Source organism: Pleurodeles waltl, chromosome 5 (genome assembly GCF_031143425.1).
Source record: "Pleurodeles waltl isolate 20211129_DDA chromosome 5, aPleWal1.hap1.20221129, whole genome shotgun sequence".
NCBI classification, from domain to species: Eukaryota; Metazoa; Chordata; class Amphibia; order Caudata; family Salamandridae; genus Pleurodeles; species Pleurodeles waltl.
In genome coordinates, this window is record NC_090444.1 from 594,804,586 (window position 1) to 594,828,667 (window position 24,082).

The window sequence follows — 24,082 nt, forward strand, 5'->3', positions numbered from 1 at the left end:
CTAAGTTTTGGCATTGCCAGTGCGGCAGAGGTTTTTCAGGACACAATAAGAGGAGTCTTGGCCGGATTAGAAGGAGTCATCAATGTGAGTGATGATATCTTAGTGCATGTGCCCACGGTGGAAATACACCCTCAGAGGCTGAGAGCGGTATTCCAAAGACTACACACAAGTGGGCTGACACTACACCGGGAAAAATGTGAATTCTTGAGGCAGGACATTGCATTCTTTGGGTACCATTTTTCAGAGAAAGGTGTCCAACCTGATCCAGAGAAGGTGGCGGATATAAAGTCAGCAACGGCCCCCACATCGGTCACAGGTGTTCGTAGTTTCCTGGGAATGGTAACTTACTGTGGCAGGTTCAGTCAAAATCTGACCTCCCTCACTGCCCACTGCGTGAACTGACAAAGGCCCACACTCCATGGGAATGGAATCGGACACACGAAAAGGCATTTCAGGACACGAAAAAAGCACTGTCTGCAGAGACAACCTTAGTGTTCTTTGACCCTACCAAGGATACGGAACTGTCAGTAGATGCCAGCCCCGTAGGTCTCGGAGCTGTGTTGTCACAAAGAGGAAAAGAAGGCGAGTGGGCACCCGTGGCATATGCCAGCAGAGCTTTGACACCAACGGAACAACGATATTCTCACATAGAGAAAGAGGCACTAGCAGTAAACTGGGCATGTCGCCACTACCATCTATACATCTACGGTCACCCTTTTGAAATATACACAGACCACAAGCCACTCATTCCGCTATTCAACAAAACAGCGTCGCAGCCTCCCCCGAGGATCGAGAAATGGGTTCTTCAACTACAGGGATATCAGTTTTCCGTCATATATCGCCCAGGTACTCATAATCCTGCTGACTATCTATTGCGACATGCCCGGCCAGTCACGGCAAGCGAAGAAGAGGAAATAGAGCATACCGAGGAGTATGTAAGACTGATAGTGGAGAGATCTCGCCCACTGCCCATGTCACTGAACGAAATACAAGAGGCCACAAAAGAGGACGAAGTCTTGCAAATGGCCATATCATGTGTCAGTGATGGAAGGTGGCACCTGCTGAAACAAAACCTATCTCTGAGAACCACAGAGGCCACCAACACATTGCAAGCGCTATTCCTAATCAGACACGAACTGGCAGTGTCGTCAGAACATTGCCTCTTGCGAGGTAACCGTCTTGTCATCCCTGAACGCCTGAGACAAAGGACAGCTGACTTGGCCCATGTTGCTCACCAGGGCATCGTGAAAACCAAAGCGAGACTGAGAAGTAAAGTGTGGTTTCCAGATATGGATGCACATGTGGAGCAAACTATACAAAGGTGCCATGTTTGCCAACTGGTGGGGCCGATGGAGCCGCCACCCCCCATCATCACGGAGCCCATCCCGAACAATCCATGGCAGAGAGCCAGTACAGACCTAGGAAACTTACCAGATGGACGACATATGTTGGTAGTAATAGACGATTTCTCAAAATACCCGGAGGTGGAACTGCTGGAATCCACTGTCACTGAGAGGGTTGTACCCTGTCTGGAGAAAATAATGGCTACCCACGGGATAATACAAGAGCTAAGAACGGATAATGGTCCCCCGTTTTCAAGTCATGACTTTGCATCATATCTGGCATCACACGCGATCCAACACAGAAAAATCACGCCGCGATGGCCCCAAGCCAATGGAGAGGCAGAGCGATTTATGAGGACTTTAAACAAAGTTCTGAGAATAGCGGTGGCAAAAGGAAGGAACCTGGACTGTGCCATTTTTGAATTCCTCAGAGAGTATCGTCTGACGCCACACAGCACGACGGGAGTGTCCCCGGATTCAATCTGTATCCAACGGGAGGTAAGAGATACCATCCCTCAGGTGGGAAGCACAACAATGAAACAGAAACAAGTGGAAACGAAATTGCGAAGCAGACACATTCAAAATGAGCGAATGTCAAAAAAAAGGAGGGCTCGGATGAGGTATTTAAAAGCTGGGGATGTGGTCCTGGTGAAGAACAGAAATCCAGGTGGAAAATTCAAAACACTGTTCGAACCAGAATTATGGACAGTCACCCGAGTAAAAGGAACTTTGGTAACCGCAATGCGAAAAAATGAAACAGTAACGAGAAACATCTCATGGTTCAAGTTATACCATGGAAAGCCCCTGGAGTCTGAAAGGATTGAAGTAAGCCGTGAACCATCCTTGGTTGACGAAGAGTATTCGCTAAATGGTCCCGTCCAAGCCGGCGGAGAATTGGAAGAAAGGGACACCACCGCGCTGAAAACACCTGAAAGGAGTCAGGAGAGAATTGCAGCCGAGGTGCCGTCAGCGGTTGTTCAGAGAGGAGGTATGGACAGGTACAGCCTACGACCCCGTATTTCGGCCCCTGAAAAGCTGAAAGACTATGTGCGGTATTAGTTGGACTCTTGAGGATGTATGGTGGTCCCACAGTGGAAGTCAGGAAATTTTAGACTGAGGCACCCGTGCTTAGTGTGTGTCGGGAGGTCGTATGCCATAGTTCTAGTTATTGCGTGTGTTTCGTTTTATTTTGATTTAAATCCAAGTTGAGGAGGAATGTTATGTTTACGTCATCGGTGCATACCAGGTATGCGAGGGGTGTGCTTACAGCGTGTGGTGTAACACGTGTGAGCAATCACCCCTGTTAAAGGAGGGACAGTTGGTTTAACCGAGGGTTTGGGCAAAAGTTAATAAAAGGGCCGAGGGCTGCGCGCGAAGGCAGACGGGCGGCGCATGAAAGTCAATACCTGTGTCTGTGTAATTTATTCATGCATGTTTTAACTCATAGCAAAACAATCCCTGGTTCAGGCTATCCCGGGACATAACAATGATAATCAACAATTTCCTTTCACTCCGGAAAATCGCATCTAACTATAATGTCATTGTAACCTGTGTTATTAAGGTAATTATTATATTATTCAATAATACAATTTTTCCTTCCACTGTGGGAAGGAAACAGTTAAGCAAACACAGGAATGCTTAATCTAATGTTACAGTACATACAAATGCATTTAAAGATACTTCTTGAAAGACTATTGAGGCTCCTCGGATTGCGTAACATCGTGTTTGGGGAAGGGGGGGCACGGACAGACGGGGAGACACAGACGTGCAGGAAGCAGCTGTATGGCTCTGTCTCCCTCTGACGTCAGGGGGGACTCGCAACGATAGTCAGACACACAGAACAACGAAAATCCTGCGCGCATGCGCAGCTCTTCCATCGTTCTGCTCTGTAAAGCACTGTGATTGAGCATGCGCTGGGATCCAATAGGTTCTGAGAAGGAGACGTCATGGTGTGTTTCGCGTCCGACGTTCCCATGTTCTGTGCGTGTGACGTCGCCAGGATCGCTTTTGTGATGTGTATGGATCTCTCATCTCATCATTCTGTCCTCAGTTGCCGGAAGTATCCGCTCTGTGCCTGAACAGCTGTCTGTGCGGAGCCTTCACCAGCCATGGAGAAGAAGAGCCTGAGCCTTCCCCTAGGGCCAGATAGTTTGTGCTTTGACAAGGATGCGTTCATGAAGGTTCGTAAACGAATGGAAGAGAAGCGACAGTGTGTACGTGGAGGTCTGTGCAGAACCACAAGTTCCAGACAGCCGGCTGATGTACTCACAAAAGTAAACGGGTCTGCAGAAGGATCTACCCGGCTGCACATTGCGATGGGGGATCGGGGTGCGGGACAAACTGCAGCGAGAAGCCACAGCTTTCTGTGCACTTTGTTGAGTTGTCGCTATTGGGACACCTGCATGTTACTGACGTGGCAGATATCATCCTGATGCTAACGGGTAAAACGACTGTAGCGGGCAACGTGTTATGTTGGCAGAAATATGTATGATGCCTGAGTTTGTGTTGGAAGGGAGAGGAGGGAGTAGGCATATCTAGATGTTTGCAAGATGATGATAAAGTAGTACGTGGGATGCATGTGTTGGAAACAGTTGCATTTTCTGGTACCGATGCAGATGACTCGTTGTGGAGCAATGCCGGTACTACATTAATTCAGCTTTATGAGGAAAGAAGGAAGACTACAGGAGAGCATTAGAGGAGTACTGGTTCCCATATCTATATGTGGAGATGGGGTTCAAGCCAACATCGGTATTTTTTTATGACGAGGAAGGTAATGACAGAAGGCGCGTAGTGTTGGTACCAGAGCTAGTCTCCCTGCCCTCCACTGCAGTCGTTAGTACGTGAAATCTTTGTATACTAAAGCAGGTGGTACTTTCATTGTGGCTTTACCCAGTGCCTGTTATCCCGTAGCTACATCACTTTTATTGCCGAGAAGGGCACAGAAAGTGGATTATTTGAGAATTTGGAGTTCCTTACTTTCAGTGGAGTGACTTGTGTACGTTTGGTTACTGTATTTAGACTTAATGAGGGATACGCTCTGCGTTAATGGCCAGAAAGTGCTTTGTCTTAAGTAAATACATAACCAGCGGTGACCAAAAAAGTAATGGTTCAGTATGTTTTAGCTATTAATGAGGGGTGTCTAGCACTTTATGCAAAAAACTGCATAGAACATTTTGTTTGCAATCTGAGTCGTATGCAAATATTATTCTGTGCAAACTGCTATTCTTTTCGTTGACATTGCCTGGATGAAAGGATGTGTGACCGAGTAGGTATTTCTGCCTTCGTGATCACAGAAGCGTGCTGAACCCACTCACCCTCAATTGAACTTTGATGAAGGGTTTTCAATTTTAATTATGTTCTTTTTTCACACAGTCTTCCTGTTACTGTCTGACCACTTCCTTGGACCTGAGAGTGTGAATGTGCACACAACTTGGTAAAGTTCTTGTTAGCACGGCAATGGCATTAGCTTCCACTACAGTAATCTTAGATACAAATTTGTCAACATACACGAATACAAAGTAGTAAATTACCCAACGTATTCACTCTGAGAGCAGTGGTGCATGATGGTGACAAACTGGTATCCTTGGAAAAGGAACGGATTTGATTATATTTCACCAGTTTTTAGGTAACCACATTAGTCCTCTTTAACGTAGTTTATGCGTTTTGAGCTGAGATACTTAGTTTATAAGGTCTAACTACTCACCTCGGTTCAACATCCTACCTCTCTTCTAATCTGGATCTCGTGGGCATGTCTAAAATCCCGAGAAGTGATAATTTTACTATGCTTTGAGTTTATTTTCTTTATGGAATAAAACTGTTTTGGATGAGAGGTTTCCTTGTTTTTCGAAAATTTTAAATTCTTACTTTTTTTTGAAGATTACTGTAGATTTTATCTATTTCATCTGCTGTTCTTCTTTTCAGAAGTAAGCTTTTTTTTTTAAAAAAAAGAAACTCAGCAAATTACTTTTTCTCGTTCCAAAGCCAAATAGCAACATATTTCGAAATGCAAATTAGAATTAGGCCGAGCCTCCTGGAGAGCAATAATGACATTCAGTTGAACCATGCCCCAGACCACAGGGATGTCTCTCATGATGGTATATCAGACCTACATCAAGCCTACTACACCTTGCTACTCTACAGCCCCACAATGTTGTGGCGCTCCGTATAGAAATATAATTCCTTGTGGCAGTTTACTGTCAAACTTACTTTTCAAAGCCTTACACCAGCAATTACAAACCCAATAGCAAGAGGAGCATCTACCGACACACTTTCCATCCCTCCAATACATAACAGATCAACAGATCCATGCACATTCCAACCTAATAGCCAGATCATCTTTATGTTCAAATAACCAGTCATTAATGACTGAGATGGGCTGTCTGTGAGAAAGTAACCTCTTTCTAGCCTTGTTACCCCCACTTTTGGCCTGTTTGTGAGCATATGTCAGGGTGTTTTCACTGTCTCACTGGGATCCTGCTAGCCAGGGCCCAGTGCTCATAGTGAAAACCCTATGTTGTCAGTATGTTTGTTATGTGTCACTGGGACCCTGCTAGCCAGGACCCCAGTGCTCATAAGTTTGTGGCCTATATGTATGTGTTCCCTGTGTGATGCCTAACTGTCTCACTGAGGCTCTGCTAACCAGAACCTCAGTGGTTATGCTCTCTCTGCTTTCCAGATTTGTCACTAACAGGCTAGTGACTAAATTTACCAATTCATATTGGCATACTGGTAAACCCATATAATTCCCTAGTATATGGTACTGAGGTACCCAGGGTATTGGGGTTCCAGGAGATCCCTATGGGCTGCAGCATTTCTTTTGCCACCATAGGGAGCTCTGACAATTCTTACACAGGCCTGCCAGTGCACCCTGAGTGAAATAACGTCCACGTTATTTCACAGCCATTTACCACTGCACTTAAGTAACTTATAAGTCACCTATATGTCTAACCTTCACCTGGTGAAGGTTGGGTGCAAAGTTACTTAGTGTGTGGGCACCTTGGCACTAGCCAAGGTGCCCCCACATCGTTCAGGCCAAATTCCCCGGACTTTGTGAGTGCGGGGACATCGTTACACGCATGCACTGTACATAGGTCACCACCTATGTACAGCGTCACAATGGTAACTCCGAACATGGCCATGTAACATGTCTAAGATCATGGAATTGTCACCCCAATGCCATTCTGGCATTGGGGGGACAATTCCATGATCCCCTGGGTCTCTAGCACAGAACCCGGGTACTGCCAAACTGCCTTTCCGGGGTCTCCACTGCAGCTGCTGCTGCTGCCAACCCCTGAGACAGGTTTCTGCCCTCCTGGGGTCCAGGCAGCCCTGGCCCAGGAAGGCAGAACAAAGGACTTCCTCTGAGAGAGGGTGTAACACCCTCTCCCTTTGGAAATAGGTGTGAGGGATGGGGAGGAGTAGCCTCCCCCAGCCTCTGGAAATGCTTTGATGGGCACAGATGGTGCCCATCTCTGCATAAGCCAGTCTACACGGGTTCAGGGATCCCCCAGCCCTGCTCTGGCGCGAAACTGGACAAAGAAAAGGGGAGTGACCACTCCCCTGCACCTCCCAGGGGAGGTGCCCAGAGCTCCTCCAGTGTGTCCCAGACCTCTGCCATCTTGGAAACAGAGGTGTTTGTGGCACACTGGTCTGCTCCGAGCGGCCAGTACCAGCAGGTGACGTCAGAGGCTCCTTCTGATAGGCTCTTACCTCTCTTGGTAGGCAATCCTCCTTCCTAGGTAGCCAAACCTTCTTTTCTGGCTATTTAGGGTCTCTGCTTTGGGGATCTCACCAGATAACGAATGCAAGAGCTCATCAGAGTTCCTCTGCCTCTCCCTCTTCACCTTCTGCCAAAGGATCGACCGCTGACTGCTCAGGACACCTGCAAAACTGCAACAAAGTAGCAAGATGACTACTAGCAACCTTGTATCGCTTCATCCTGCCGGCTTTCTCGACTGTTTCCAGGTGGTGCATGCTCTGGGGGTAGCCTGCCTCCTCTGTGCACCAGGAGCTCTGAAGAAATCTCCTGTGGGTCGATGGAATCTTCCCCTGCAACCGCAGGCAACAAAAGACTGCATCACCGGTCCTCTGGGTCTCCTCTCAGCACGGCGAGCGTGGTCCCTGGAACTCAGCAACTCTATCCAAGTGACTCCCACAGTCCAGTGACTCCTCAGACCCAGTTTGGTGGAGGTAACTCCTTTCCTCCCCTCGCTAGACTGCATTGCTGGGTACCGCGTGATTTGCAGCTGCTCCGGCACTCTTCCAGGATTTCCTTTGTGCACAGCCAAGCCTGGGTCCCCGACACTCTAACCTGCAGTGCACAACCTTCTGAGTTGTCCTTCGGCGTCGTGGGACTCCCTTTTGTGACTTCGGGTGGACTCCGGTTCACTTTTCTTCCAAGTGCCTGTTCAGGTACTTCTGCGGGTGCTGCCTGCTTCTGCGAGGGCTCCCTGACTTGCTGGGCGCCCCCTCTGTCTCCTCATCCAAGTGGCGACATCCTGGTCCCTCCTGGGCCACAGCAGCATCCAAAAACCCTAACTGCGACCCTTGCAGCTAGCAAGGCTTGTTTGCGGTCTTTCTGCGTGGGAACACCTCTGCAAGCTTCATCGCGACGTGGGACATCCATCCTCCAATGGGGAAGTTCCTAGTCCTCTTCTTTCTTGCATAACTCCAAGCTTCTTCCAACAGGTGGCAGCTTCCTTGCACCCTCAGCTGGCATTTCCTGGGCTCCTGCCCACTCTCGACACTGTCGCGACTATTGGACTTGGTCCCCTTGTCTTACAGGTACTCAGGTCCGGAAATCCACTGTTGTTGCATTGTTGGTGTTTGTTCTTCCTGCAGAATCCCCCTATCACGACTTCTGTGCTCTCTGGGGGTAGTAGGTGCATTTTACACCTACCTTTCAGGGTCTTGGGGTGGGCTATTTTTCTAACCCTCACTGTTTTCTTACAGTCCCAGCGACCCCCCCTACAAGCTTACATAGGTTTTGGGTCAGTTCGTGGTTCGCATTCCACTTTTGTAGTGGTTTGTGTTGCCCCTATACCTATGTGCTCCTGTTGCAATCTATTGTAACTTTACACTGCTTGCATTACTTTTCTTGCTATTGCCTGCTTAATTTTGGTTTGTGTACATATATCTTATCCTCATACTGAGGGTACTCACTGAGATACTTTTGGCATATTGTCATAAAAATAAAATACCTTTATTTTTAGTACTTCTGTGTATTGTGTTTTCTTATGATATTGTGCATATGACACCAGTGGTATAGTAGGAGGTTTACATGTCTCCTAGTTCAGCCTAAGCTGCTTTGCCATAGCTACCTTCTATCAGCCTAAGCTGCTAGAAACACCTCTTCTACACTAATAAGGGATAACTGGACCTGGCACAAGGTGTAAGTACCTCTGGTACCACTACAAGCCAGGCAAGCCTCCTACACTGTCTGTTTATACACCTGAATGTTGGCCATGCCAAAGTCCCTGTCATAGACTGTTTGGTAGCATTTACCCTGTACCACTCTTTGTACTGCATGGGAATGGCCACCAATTTTCGATAAGCTTTAGAGGAAAGTTTTCCAGTCCATGTAGAAATAGTCTGCAAAACATTTTGAACCTTGAGGAGGGTCGCAGCTCTGTCCGTAATTGAGACAGGGATTTAAGTTCCAGGGTTGCAGGTCCCAGTGTAGCATCTTTAATAAGTGTGCCAAACATGGCCTGTGGTCACACCCTGCCTATACATGAAGATATTTAAAACACTCATTCTTGATTGAAAGACAGGTCTGCCAGTTTGTTGGCAAATCTCCACTTTGAACTGGAAAGATCAGAATTTTTCCAATATACCTTCCGTCTTAAAACATCTTGAAGTGGCTCAGTTTTTCTATTAAACTCTGCCCTGTACTTTGGTGATAGCGTACGAGGAAGAGTAGATCTTCAGTATAGTGAGACACAGGCCCTCATTATGACCCTGGCGGTCTACTGACTGCCAGGGCCACAGTGGTGGTTTCACCGCTAACAGGCTGGTGGTGAAGACTACCACATTATGAGTGTGGCGGGATGGCCTCTGCCAACCTGCCACATCTCTGCTCATACCGCAAGGGCGGTCAGACCCACTGGGCCGGAGATGAGTATCTCTGACCCGGTGGTCCACAGAAGACCACCGGCGGTATTAGGAGCCGCCCTTCCACCGCGGTTTCTGTGGCGGTAGCACCGCCACGAAACCCGTGGCAGAAAGGCTACCGGTGACAGGGAATTTCTTCCCTGTCACCGGAAGACAACTCACCCACCCCCCTCCAGCAAGCACACTACCCCCTTCCCCCTCCAGGTACAGCGTCCCCCCCACCCTCCTGCATACATACACACAGACAGCCTGTGATGCTATTAATTGGGTTTGACCAATGACTTTGTGTTTCACCACTGCGCATATTAGTTGCTCAATGTTCACCAGTAGCACATTACATGTTGTGTTCAGTTTAGCTGCCTATTGGCTTTAACATGGCATTAGCCATTAGATTCTGTATTCAGGTCAGCTGCCTGTTGGCTTTGACATGGCATCAGACATTACATTCTGTATTCAGTTTAGCTGCCTATTGACTTTGACATGGCATTAGCCATTACATTCTGTATTCATTGTAGCTGCCTATTGGCTTTGACATGACATGAGACATTACATTTGATATTAGGTTAGCTGCCTATTGGCTTTAACGTGGGGTTAGACATTGCAGTTGAGACATTGCAGATGAGCTGCGTTTTTCCAAGCTGTGTTTTTCCACAAGATAGACCAAGCTGTGTTCTTCACAGCAGACCTTAGCTGATAAGAGCACGTAGATTTTGTGTTTACCTCGCAATCCAGTCTGAGAACGAGTGAGCTCGGGAGAATGGCCACTCTCCAAGTTTCTTCGGTTCTCACACTGAGATTGCTTTTAAGGATGACTCTGGACTACAGCAGGAGTTAGATGGAATCTGCTTTGACTTCAGACAGGAACTAGACGTCAGTTGCCTGTCTCCCGTTTGGGTAGAAAATCTCTTTCTTGCAGTTGAACGGAGTCATCAACTTGAAGCCCCAGAAAGATGAAGCTGAATATAGGCCCTACTTTGACAGCCTTGCCCTACGGTGATAAATTTTGACTTTTATGCTTTGCTTTGAAGTTATGCTATAATATAATCACATGTATTTGCTGTGTACATTGCAACTGAGAAGTAGGTTGATATATTTTGCTTTCTTTGCTGCGACTACTTTTGAACGTGTGCTTCCAATCTACTAATTTCATCTCTCCGGAACCTCGTGGTGAAGAAATAATAACAATAAATGTCTTCTTTAAACTCAGAAGTGCATTCCAGAGAGGTTCTGTAAGCTTGGTTATGAGATAAGAGCAGGAAAGCAGAACACAGCCACACGCACCCCGCATACACTCATGCACCAACACTGACATACACGCTTTCACTCCCATGCATCCATACTCGCATACACCACAACACTAATACACGCACTCACTTCTACATACATACATGCATAAAACCACACATACATGCACACACGCAGACGATAACCACGCAACGCCCTCCCACCCTCCTCCCCTGTCGGACGATCATGTTACCTGGTCCGGGGAGGAGGTCGTCTGGTAGGGAGTGGGTGTTTCAACCTCTGGCAGCGCCCTGTTATCAGGACACCGCCATGCCGTATTATTGCACATAATATAGCGGGCGGAGTCCTGGCGGGGCTGGTGGTGAAACAGCCCCAGCACCTCCACATGAGCATGGGTACTGCTGAATTTCCACCCAATATGTGGCAGAAATCCGGCAGTTCTCATAATATGGTGGGCGGAAGACCACCAGCATTGGTGGTCTTCTGGTGCCCGTGGGTTTGGCGGTCTTGCAAAAAGACCGCCAAAGTCATAATGAGGGCCACCGTCCTCCGTTATTGCCTCCCATGTGAACCCTTGTATCGGAGCATCTCAGCTGATCCATCCTAACAAAGGCTGTATGTCCAAGACAAACAGTAAAAGGCCAACCCTTTTGGGTCTTCCTCTCAGTGTGGGTGTCAGAGAGAACCCCGGTCACTCTGCCTCACCATTGGATATTTATATAAGTCTTATTGAAATGTTTTCTGGAACCTCTTCGGAACATGGACCAAGATTTAGATTTACCTTGACCCTCTGGCAGAGCAGACTTAGTAAACATGACATAATAAGGCAGAAAATCTGGTGGACTGTAACCTATGTAACCTACTGAGCATTACAGAAGGAAGATGTGTATTAGGCAATGTTCAATTCTGTATGACTCGCATGAGTTTTTATTAGTGAACTCCAAACCTCCATTTTTCATACCAGGAATACATTTCCGATTTTATTAAAATCAAAAACCTAGCCTAGAGTACAAAGTATGTACTGTTTAACTATGCAGTTAAACAAGATAGTGGCAATAATATTTGCTATTAGAGAGAAAAGTAAAATAAAAATGCAGTATTCAAAGTTTCTCTTCATCAGTTCTCCAACCCTCTCCAACTAAACTAATCTTAGCACTGAGAAGGTGCCAGTGTGAATTTCTTATATGGCCTTCCTCTCACCCACACCCATGAATGGGAACAACAAAATTATTGTTCTGCAAGAAGACAGCTGTGTCTCCAGGCAGGCTGATGAGCCAGTCTATAGGTGTGGTGCTTTAATTTAACCATCAGAAAGGAAAATGTGTTTACCGATTTGAGCTACATAGCCTTCACCTTGCTGTCCCCTAGAAGCAAAGACTCCTTTCTAAATAGCATTGCAGCTTTTATACTCGACTATTTAGACTTTGTTGAATGTTATTGAAACATACAATTAATATAGAAACTCTAATACCCTTTCGCCGACTTACGTTCCTGTGAAACTGTGTTTACTATTTAGAAAAATAAGTTAATATATATACCACATTATGCTGAAACAAGCAATATATCTAGGCAAACTTAATTATCACACTGCAGTTAAACTATGAAATGATTCTGGCAAAGGCCTTTAATACAAGGAAACTGCATCCTTACCAAAAATATGCAGTTTCCCGTGAATACTGCACAAATCCATCAATGGCTCACGCAGAATGTTTTTTTTTTTTAACTCGGCATAAGCAAATAATGTACAGCAAAACATCATCTCAGCAGAAAAGTATAAATCAGTCCGATAGTTTATTATCATGACAATGATAAATACGTCTGTTTAAAATCTAACCATTGTGCCATATAAGTTAAATCAGCACCATCTTTCTGCTTCGATTTTCCCCTCAAAAGCTTCTTGAGCCAGACTTCGGTAGTCAAGGACCCTTTATTTTTGAAAAATCTTGCAATCAAATTGTGTATCCTTATTGATAATTCTACGTTTTACAAAAAGTTAAAAATGTAATCTTTAACCTGGCTTTTGATAATATTTGTACATCGGATGGCCTGTTTGTCCTTCTCATAGTGTCCTCAAATAATCCAACACTCAATGCGGTGCTATGCAGACCAGTATATAAAAATAAATATTGGTATTTAATGCACTAGTTCCACAAACTGGTATTCTAACAAGGGAATTGTATTTACCCACTGTTAGTCACTATTTTTTTTAAAGATTTTCTTTATGATCAAAATTTAAAACCCCTGCTTTCACTGACCGTCCAGTATTGAACGATTGTGTAAAAAAGTAAGGAGCAGACAAGAGTCGGAATTAATATATCCCATTGCTTCTGCCCCAATGAGAGACCTTTTTTCTGCTCTTGCTGAAGGTATCACAGTTTGTATGTGGCAGTAAGTGAATGAATAGTGTGCCCATCCATCGATATCCTCATTGACTATTTTTCCACTGCATTGCAAATATGTATCCCTGATATTCTTATCCGTAGTTCTAAACAGAATGTTTGGTTCTTTTGTTTTTTCAACTGGCTGGCATTGAATGCCATCGGCTTACCTGCTTTTTATACCTTTTTGGTTTGTTCCTCTATGTCAGACCCATAAGATGGGTAATATTCTGTTAAGCAGGTCATTTTCTTCAGCTTTAAAATGTTTAAGTACAGTACAAATTATGAAATAAGCAGGCTTCCTATCATGTAAAAATGCACTAGGTTCTTGAGTCCAGTCGAGCTCATAATTGTATTACTGGTGGTGGGCAATGCATTAACATTTGTGCTTTATTGTAATTGCTCTGCTACAAGTTTCTGATAGATGTGGAACCCCATTCCCTTTAAACCACAATTGTTCATATTTTCTTCTGCAGGATGGATTTGATGTTGATCACTTTGTTTCGGAGTGCAGAAAGCGTGTCCAGCTCGAAGAGCTGCGTGATGATTTGGAGCTCTACTACAAGCTTTTGAAGACGGCTATGGTGGAACTCATCAATAAGGATTATGCAGACTTTGTTAATCTTTCTACCAACCTGGTATGTTCCTTCTTAGTGTATCTGAAGAAGATGTCCCATTTCAAGGCTCAGTGTGCTTTAATTTATCTAAAACCACGTGTCCTGGCATATGTTTGGTAATAAGAAATAGATTTAAGCTAGAATGCAATCTAATGGGGCCGTTCACCGATTACCATGCCTTCAGTAACCAGTAAATTATTTTGCATTGATATGTTTGTAGTGTCTCTGTGGAATTAATTTAAAACTCAATTATTATAAGTGTATAGTAAATATTTTCAGCTGCCTCTTTAAAAATACCCCCAGATTTTGTTTCTTTTTTGTAGGTGCTTTTATTAGTTAATATTTTAGTAGTGAGCACCCTGCATTGACATATTTATTCTTGTGAGAGCATGAAGGCTTTGTGTCCCAGTGCTTTTAGATCCACCTCGACTGTCTTTTTAACTCCCTCCATTTTGTCCTGATCTGTGAGTGTTTTGCAAACCTCAAAAATAGCTTAGTTGGTGAACATCTGCCATTTTATTCCTGCAAGTTGAGGAAATCTTCCCGTCCTCCTTATTTGAATAAATGTGTTTCAGTCAAAAATAGCATTAGCCACTTGGATGAGAATAGCATTCAAGTTAATGTTTACAGTAATTAGCTGTCTGTTATGTTTTATACGGAAATTCTGTGGGAAATGCTCCCTTAGACCTGGTAATTGCTTTGTCTTTGCAAAAAATGTAACCTTCTCATCGGAACGCAGCATCAAACATCGTTCTGTTAGCGAGTACTCATGACTAATATTGAATTTTGCAATCTATTTTACATGGGTCGCACCAGAAAGTTGATTAAGAGGTTTCAGGTATTACTAAACACAATTGCGATTATTGTGTTGAATGTTCAATCATCATTCTCACTTCCCAGTCGTACTAGCTATTTCTCTCTAAAACCTTTATAAAAACAATTAGTATAGATTCTCAGCGCTGTAAGCAAGGAGTTCTCTTACCATTTAAAAGTTGGCGTTAATACGTTATCAATGACAAGAGTTATTTTGGCTTTTGTCTAATGCCGGTGTCTCCAAACCTTTCACTATGAGGGCCATATCGTATATTTTACAAATATTTGTGGGCTGAAAGAATTCGTTTTATATACAATTCACACTCACTATTTCTTGGATCATACTGGTTTTTAGGAGAGGTGCCCTGTATGGCAAAATGTTAATCTTTCTGGGAACTTATACGTCTTCGATGTTATTCCTTCATGAGCACAACTCATCAAAGTCATCTGGTTGGCAAAGCAATGCTTTCCAAGCAACACATGCCTGTAAAATCATGCCTGATATAGCAAGCAGAACTCGTTGGTCAGAACTTCAACCACACTCAAGTATGCAGCATACAATAAACATTTCGCTGCCAACGAGTGGTCTATTCACATATCCAACAAATGAAGGATGGATGCTGCTCACAAAAGAACATGGTCAGTCCAACGTGCACTTTGAGCTGGATTTAGCTTGGTTGGGGTGGGGTGTGTTTAGGATGGAAATTGAGTTTGCTCCAGTTGTTGCAGTGGGGTGTGGCTGCTGGTGCAAGTTGTGGAGAAGTGGGAGTTGTCCCTGTGAGTTCATGGGGACTGATTAACTGGAAGTGGTTGAAAAAGGCCTATTTCTTAAGTGCATGTTTCTATGTAATTTAATAGATCCTATTTTGTGTGTTTTTGGCATGGAACTTTAGTGCAATGTGGCTGAATACTGGGTGATTTGGCCACTGTTGTTGATAGCTGGGAATGTGAAATTTGTGTGTGACTTATTTAAAGAAAATCTGTAGGAAGCTGGCTCTGTATATACTATATCAAAATGAGATACAGTGTGCACAGAGTCCAGGGGTTCCCCAAGAGGCTTGACAGAGGCAATAATAGATAATGCTAATGGTCTATTTGTGGTAGTGTGGTAGAGCAGTTAGGCTTATCAGAGGGTAGTGTTAAGCATTTGTTGTACACACACAAACAGTAAATGTGAACACACACTCAAATGACTTAACTCCAGGCCTATAGGTTTTTATATGGAAAAATATTATTTTCTTAATTTATTTTAGAACCACAAGATTCAAATTGCAGGTAAGTACATTAAATATAAGGAACTTTGCATAGGTATAGTTAGGACTTTGAACCAAAACAGTAATGAACACAGTTTTTCATAAAATGGCAATGAGCTATTTTAAAAGTGGACACAGTGCAAAATTCAACAGTTCCTGGGAGGTGTAAGTACCGTTAGTTCAATGTGGTAAGTAAAGCACTTACAAATTTAGTCTCTGGGGCAGTGGTAGCCCACCGTTGGGGGTTCAAGTCAACCCCAGACACCCAGCACCAGCAACACAGGGCCAGTCAGGTGCAGAGGTCAAAGATGAGCCCAAATAACATAGGCGCCTTTGGAGACAGGGAGTGCACCGATTCTGGTCTGCTGGCAGGTAAGTACCTGCGTCCTCGGGGAGTAGACCAGAGGGGTTTAGTAGAGCACTGGGGGGGTCCCAAGTAGGCGCACAAAACACACCCTCAGAGGCACAGGGGCGGCCGGATGCAGTGGGCAAACAGGGTGTTGGGTTTGCTATAGGTTTCAATGGAGTGACCCGGGGGTCACTCAGATGTTGCAAGCAGGGCCCAGGGGGGGCTTCTTGGGCCAGCCACTGACTGGGCAATGGTGAGGGCCGCCTGCTGGTCACTGCTACACTGGTGGTCGGTTCTTCACGGGCCTGGGGGCTGCGGGTGGAGTGCTTCTTCCAGGCGTCGGATTTCTTTGTCCCGGGCTGTCGCGGTCAGGGTGGTCCACGGGATTCCCTCTGCAGGCGTCGTCATGGGGGTGCAGGGAGGTTAGCCCAGGGTGGACACATCGTCGGAGTCGCCAGGGGATCCTCTCTGGGTCCTTGGTTTCTCTGGACAAGGGCCAGGGGCGTCGGGTGCATAGTGGTGGGAACACGTGCTTCTGGAGTGAGGTGGGAGTCCCTTAAAAGATGGTTTCTTCTTTCTTGGTTGAACAGGTCCGCTGTCCACGGGAGTTTTTTGGTCCTCTGTAGTTGAAGGACAGTCCTCTGAGTCGGCAGAGGCCGTTGGGCCTGCAGGATGCGCCTCTCGTGCAGGTTCTCTGAAGTTGGAGACAGGCCTGTAGGGCTGGGGCCAAAGCAGTTGTAGTCTTCCTTTTTCTCTGCAGGGTTTTTCAGCTAGGCAGTCCTCCTTCTTTGTAGGTTGTCAGGAATCTGATTTCCTGGGTTCAGGGTCGCCCCTAAATACTAAATTTAGTGGCGTGTTAGGGCTGGAGGGCAGTAGCCAATGGCTACTGTCCCTGAGGGTGGCTACACCCTCCTTGTGCCTCCTCCCTTTGGGGAGGGGGGCACATCCCTATTCCTATTGGGCTAAATCCTCCAAAGCAAGGTGGAGGATTTTCTAAGTAGGGGGCTACTTCAGCTCTGGTCACCTTAGGGGTGGACCTGGCTGAGGTGGTGACTGCCCCTTGTTTTTCTCATTATCTCCCCGGACCTACCGCCAAAAGTGGGGGCTGTGTCTGGGGAGTGGGCATCTCCATTAGCTGGAGTGCCCTGGGGAAGTGTAACACCAGGCTTGAGCCTTTGAGGCTTACCGCCAGGTGTTACAGTTCCTGCAGTGGGAGGTGTGAAGCACCTCCACCCGGGGCAGGCTTTGTTCCTGATCACAGAGTGCACAAAAACACTCACCCCATGTGGCCAGAAACTTGTCTGGAAGTGGCAGACTGGCAGTGACCGGTCATCCGAGCACTAGCTGCTGGGTTGGCATGCAGGGGGCATCTCCAAGATGCCCTCTGTGTGCATTTCTCAATAAATAGCACACTGGCATTAGTGTGGCTTTATTGTGCTGAGAAGTTTGTTAACAAACTTCCCAGTATTCAGTGTAGCCATTCCGGAACTGTGGAGTTCGTGTTGGACAACTCAGTATTACTCAGTATGGCTACCCTGCACTTACAATGTCTAAGAATTGACTTAGACAAAGAAGGGGCATAGTGCTTATGCAGTGATGTCCTCATCTGTGGTATAGTGCACCCTGCCTTAGGGCTGTAAGGCCTGCTAGAGGGGTGACTTATCTTTGCCACAGGCAGTGGGTTGTGGGCATGGCACTCTGAAGGGAGTGCCATGTCGACTTAGTCTTTTTCTCCCCACCAGCACACACAAGCTGAGAGGCAGGGTGCATGTGCCAAGTGTCCGGTCCCCAGGGTGGCATAATGCATTCTGCAGCCCTTAGAGACCTTCCCTGGCTACAGGGCTCTTGGTACCTTTTACAAGGGACTTATCTGTGTGCTAGGGCTGTGCCAATTGTGGAGACAAAGGTACCGTTTTAGGGAAAGGACACTAGTGCTGGGGCCTGGTCAGCAGGGTCCCAGCACACTTTCAACCAAAGCTGTCAAAAGTGTAATTTTCCTACAAAATCCATCCAGGGGAGTGCTTGTTTTCGGCAAAGTCTGCAATTTTGAGTGTTTCCTGCCAAGTAAATGTTGGAAATGGGGTCTTTAGTTGGCAGTCGGTTTGCCCTCTGTCTAAGTAGGGACCTTCACCTTGGTCAGGATAAGGGAGATACCCGCTCAGATAACCCCTGCTCACCCCCTTAGTAGCTTGGCACAAGCAGTCAGGCTTATCTCAGAAGCAATGTGTAAAGCATTTGCACATAACACACAGTAACACAGTCAAAACACTAAAAAAGAACACCACACCAGTTTTAGAAAAATAGCCAATATTTGTGTGTAAAACAAGACCAAAACGAGAAAAATCCAACATACAGTGCTAAAGATATGATTTAAAAAAAAAAGATTTTCTTAAAAATACAGTTCCTCGAAGTTGATAGCTCCACGGCGTTGCAGGCCAGCTACGGTGTCGGGAAGACCCGCAACCAGTACCTTTGAATTTGCAGGGAGTTGCTTGCTCTCTTTTAAGTCAGAAGCAGCAACTCCAGGCCAATTCAGCAAAGCAACACAGCAAAGGGACAGTGCTCCTCCTCCAGCTCTTCGGCTCGTCTCCTTGGCAGAGGTTTCTCTTGATTCCAGAAAGATTCTACAAGTCTGGGGTTTTGGTTCCACTACTTGTACCCTTTCTACCTTTGAAGTAGGCATTCTTCAAAGCGAAGTCTCAAGTGTTTGTAAGATACTTCCTTGTACAGGCCAGGCCCCAGACAAACATCACAGGGTTGGAGACTGCAGTGTGTGAGGACAGGCACAGCCCTTTCAGGTGTAAGTGACCACTTCTCCCGCCACTCTCGCTCAGATGGCTCATCAGGATATGCAAGCTACACCCCAGCTTCGTTTGTGTCACGGTCTAGAGGAGAGGTGTAAACAGCCCAACTGTCAAACTGACCCAGAAAGGTAATCCACAAACAGGCAGAGTCACAGAATGGTTTAAGCAAGTAAATGCCTACTTTCTAAAAGTGGCATTTTCAAACTGACAATCCAAAAACCAACTTCACTAAAAGATGTATTTTTAAATTGTGAGTTCACAGACCCCAAACTCCAAATTTCTATCTGCTCTCAAAGGGAATCTACACTTTAAAGTTATTTAAAGGCATCCCCCCTGTTAACCTATGAAAGAGATAGGCCTTGCAACATTGAAGACTGAATTTAGCAACATTTCGCTGTTAGGACATGTAACACACATCAGTACATGTCCCACCTTTAACATAAACTGCACCCTGCCAAGGGGGCTACCTAGGGCCTCCCTTAGGGGTGCCTTACATGTAGTAAAAGGGGAGGTTTCGGCTTGGCAAGTGGGTACACTGGCTGAGTCGATCTGGCATTTTAAAACTGCACACACAGACACTGCAGTGGCAGGTCTGAGACATGTTCACAGGGCTACTCGTGTGTGGCACAACTAGTGCTGCAGGCCTACTAGTAGCGTTTGATTTTAAAGGCCGTGGGCATCTCTAGTGCTTTACTAGGGGCTTACCAGTAAATCAAATATGCCAATCATGGACAAGCCAATCAACAGTACAATGTATATAGGGAGCACTTGCACTTTAACCCTGATTAGCAGTGGTAAAGTGCACAGAGGCAGTAAACCAGCAAAAACCGAGTCCAGTACACCATGAAAATAGGAGGTCAGAAGGCAAAAAGACAGGGGAGACACGTAACCTTTTGGCGGCAAAATTACCTGGTGTTTCCTGCTGGTTGTAAGTGGGTTTGAGCTGTGAGGCAAGGAGCTGAGATATTGTAGTTTTGTTTGCAACTTATTTGAAGAAAGTCGATACATAGGAAGTTGTGTTTCTGGTCTGGTTTCTAGATGTGGCTTTCGCATGATTTTGGGCCTCGTAAAGTTGCTGGTTTTGTGGGTTTTTGGACCTACCATTCAGCTTCTGCGAATGGATGATTGCTCCCACAGATTAAAAAAGGTGCTCGTAGCTCTCAAGTCCGGTTCCGCTTCTTGACTGGCGTTCCTCTTCAGGCCACATTACTTCCCCTGTCCTTCTTCTGTTTCTGTTTTCCTCCTTGGCTTCCTGCAATAGAAATAAAACAGAGACTTGCTTTTACAGTGTAAAAGTAGGAGTCTGTTTTTTAGGTCAAGCGCGCAAACGCTCTGACCTGTTGTAATCTATCTGTGGGCGTTTAAGCATGCCCATCACTATCACTCTTTCGTGGGCTTGCCTTTAAAAAATCCTTTATCATTGATAAATGCTTTACGTTTGTCCCTCCTTGGGGCGGTTTGGTTACCGCCTTGGACATCGACCCTGTTACTTGAATAATTGCATATTTGCCGATAAGTTTGATTGTGAGCGAACATCTTTTTCCTTTTGTGCCTCTCCTTTGTGCTCATGGCGGCAGTGGCCCTTTGAATCGGTTGCTTATGTCAACCGTTTTTCTTTTCATTTTCAATTTAAGTGGCAAGAAAAGTCCCGTTAGGAATTTACAACATTAACCGCTGTAACTCGAGCAAATGAGAGAGCCATTGCATTGCAAATGCTTGTTTTCTGTTGCAGACGTATTACAGCCAGACTAAACCTGCGGGCAGGATAAATTCTTGCAGCCAGGCTGACTCTGGTGGCCAGATAAAATCTTGCAGCGAGGCTAAATGTACGGGCCGGATAAAATCTTGCAGTGGGCCGTAGATGGCATGCGGGCCGCAGTTTGGTGACCCCGGGTCTAGAGTATGTTTTTTCTCAAGCATCACTGTCGCTGAAAGCAACTACCATATAAAGCGCAGAAGTGCAACCTTCCATCTTATCCCAAAAGCGCAGCATAAGAAACAGCAGTGCAAGATTCCCTCTCTCACCGACGAACTACATACACCACTAGAAGTAACAAGTGCAATTTTCTCTTCATTGGCACAGTAAGTGCAGTTCAGGGCATAACACACAGACCCAGCACAGGTAGCAGCACTAAATGCCGTGCTAACACACACAGCAGAAAGTGCATACAAAACTGTATGAAAGAAAGGCACACGCTCAGACTACCAGGAGACAAAAAACATGGAGCTATTGAAGCGACAGACAGATAGCCATTCATATAGACCTCAGCTCACAAAGTAAACTAAACCGCCTCCAGGTACTTTGCTAGGCCATTCTGCCTCACAACTTGATAGCGTTCATTGAATACTTCGGCCATCATTACGAGTGTGGCAGTCATAAGACCGCCATACTTGTGATTGCGATCAGACCGCCGCCATGGTGGTGGTCCGACCGCCACATTATGGCCATGGCGGAGCCGCCACAGTCCAACCGCCGGCACCACTAGGTTGGCACAAGTCGACAGCCTGGCAGTCGTAATCTGCCAGGGCAACGCTCCGGATTACGAGTCCCCTTTTCGTCAGCTTTTGCATGGGCAGTGCAGGGGACCCCATGGACAGCCCCGATGCGCTTTTCACTGCCCGAATTACAGGCAGTGAAAAGCGCGACGGGTGCAGTCACAACTGACGCACTGCAACAGCCGGCTCAATTGCTAGCCGGTGTCAGTGTTGTGGTGAGTTTCCCACTGGGAAACAGCGTTTCCGCCTGCCGGCCCAGCAGAAAAGTGGTAATAGGACCTGCAGAGGGACGGCCGCATAGTCGGTCATGTCGACGCGGGACTTAGTCATAATGAGCCCCTCAGTGTCTACAAAGTATGGTAAAAATACTGATTTGCGCTGGCAGAGTTCAAACTGCAGACCTGTAAGCAAATCCTAGACGTCACAGAAAAAATAATTTCCCAGTACTTCATAGGTAGAATTTAAAATTGGTTTGTAGCTACAACCCTTTAATATTTAACCGTGTCCATGTGTCACAATATCTGCAGGATGATAGGTGACAACTGAAGGTTAGCTATTTTGCTGTGATTTACAGAAAGGAAATGGGCAGGCATTTCTGCCAAGTAGATATTTTGTTTTGATGCCAGGACAAATAAAATCACATGGAAAAGAAAAAGAGTTTTGGGAAATTATTCAAAATGGAGGATGTTAGTACTGTGTATAACCAAAAAATTTTTTGCATGAAAAATAAAATATGTGGCCTCTGGCAGTATTACACCACATATTAAATCTGCATGCATAGACATTGAGAGGAGGATGCTAGAATCCTACTATTTACCTCCTGATGTTTAAGATGTGGCATTTGCCACCAAGAGATGGCCCACTAAAGAGGAATGTTACAGTAGGCTAGGAGATGTTGCAAAGTGGTGCTCCAGCAATCATATTGACCCACTTACAGCAAATGTTTTTAGGTATTGTGTTAGTCAAGACCTTTGGTTTTCAATAAAAAATACACATACTATACATGCTTTCTTACAGGGGCTTTCAGACAACCCTCTTCTTCCATTTGTCTGCTCTAGTGTCAGTCACATATTGCTTCCACCCACAGGGTTAACCCACTTCAGCCATTATTTTACATGACTGTAAATAACAGCATTCTGCTCTTGCACAATAAGTGGCCCTCTTTGGTGCCAGGGAAGACTGATGCAATGCATGCGTTCATATAAAAGTATATATATGTTTTGGCTTTTAAACAATGCTTATTTTCATACAGTATGTGTATTCACAAACAAAATACCCATTCACAAAGCCAAAAAGTCGTCAGCCAATGCCAGACCTATTAGCTTGGCCGATGCTTGTTTCCGTGATGTAGTTTGCCGTTTTTATGTATTAAAAGGGGTATACTTATGCAGGGTTACTTAGCTTAAAACTTGAGCTTGTTCTTATTCCCCTGGACAAGACTTCCTGTTTCCCTCTTACAATTATTGACAGAATCTTGAAAATACTTAAAAACAATTCTCTTTCTGTGCCTTTTGGATTTTTTCCTGATTTGAAAATGTATTGCTGACGTTTCATATCGGTTGAACTTTTGAAACAATACACTCTTACTCTTCTCGATATTTAATAATCAGGGGCATAGTGAAGCACCATCTTCAGCGGATGGCACTACTGGGTCAGATTAAATTGTTCTTTATAGCCCGTGCTGACTTTGATCCTTTGATGTAACAAGGGTTACATTGTAAAAGCAGAAGCTTAGAAATACTGCAGGGAAGAAAAACATTTAGGAGTGATAGAGTGGAACCTATGGGTGCCAAAAGAGCCAAATATTGTGAGAAAACGACAAATTATGAAAGTGTCAAAGAAAGAAAAAGCTAAAGGCAAATCAAGTGCGAAACCACGAGAGAAACTAAGAAGAGGAAAATGTTGGAAAAAAGGGGAAATTGGAACATGGAAAATGTGAAGAAGGATGTAAAGAAGGAAACAAGCCAAGGAGGAAGGAAGTAAAAAAAGCTTTGAAAGAAGGAAAGATGAAACCAGGGTGACGGGGAAAGAGAAAGTATGTATAAATAAGAGGAAAGAAAGGAGGAACATAGGAATATAGAATTAAATGATGAAACAATAGAAATATGTAAGGAATGAGACACAATGAATAAAAGGCAGAAGCTGGAAAGGAAGGTTTAAGGGTAAAAGTAAGAGTGAACAAATGAATGAAAGACGAAAAGATGGAAAGAATAAAAGGGAAGGAATAAGAAAATAAACGAGGAAAAATTAAGGGGTGGTGGAAGAACACAAGGCTAAGAAGAAAGAAAGAATATAAGAATGGAGTAGTACAGAGAGATGTAAAGGAAATATTATAAATAACACAATACAAAGAAGAAAAGATTGATCCAAAAATGAATGGACAGAAGGAATGAAAAAAGAAAACAACAAAATAAAGAATAACAAAGCAGGAAACAAAGATAAAAACAGCAAAACGAAGGAACAAAGAATAAAAAGGAAGATGGAAGGAAAGAGGGAATGAATGAAAGGCGAAACAGTTCTCAGTGGCCTTCACAGAATCAGCCAGGATCGCTGCCTTTGCTCCATCACTCTGTAGCACATGGTTCAAAGTGGGGGTACATTATTTTTTTGGCGTCTCCCTTGTTGATAATGATGGCTGTTTTTCTTCTTGCAGTTAGTGGCAAGTGGAGTGT

General features: G+C 45.1%; 1 protein-coding gene across 1 annotated transcript in view; it reads left to right on the forward strand.

The window, feature by feature from the left end:
• Positions 1–3,255: 3,255 nt before the first annotated feature.
• The window catches only part of COG2 (component of oligomeric golgi complex 2), a 231,880-nt gene continuing 211,053 nt past the window's right edge, over positions 3,256–24,082 (forward strand). The window contains exons 1-2 of the mRNA XM_069234441.1: positions 3,256–3,523; positions 13,555–13,716. Coding sequence (XP_069090542.1) covers positions 3,452–3,523; positions 13,555–13,716 — 234 coding nt within the window. The 5' untranslated portion in view covers positions 3,256–3,451. The remainder of the gene's footprint in view (positions 3,524–13,554; positions 13,717–24,082) is intronic.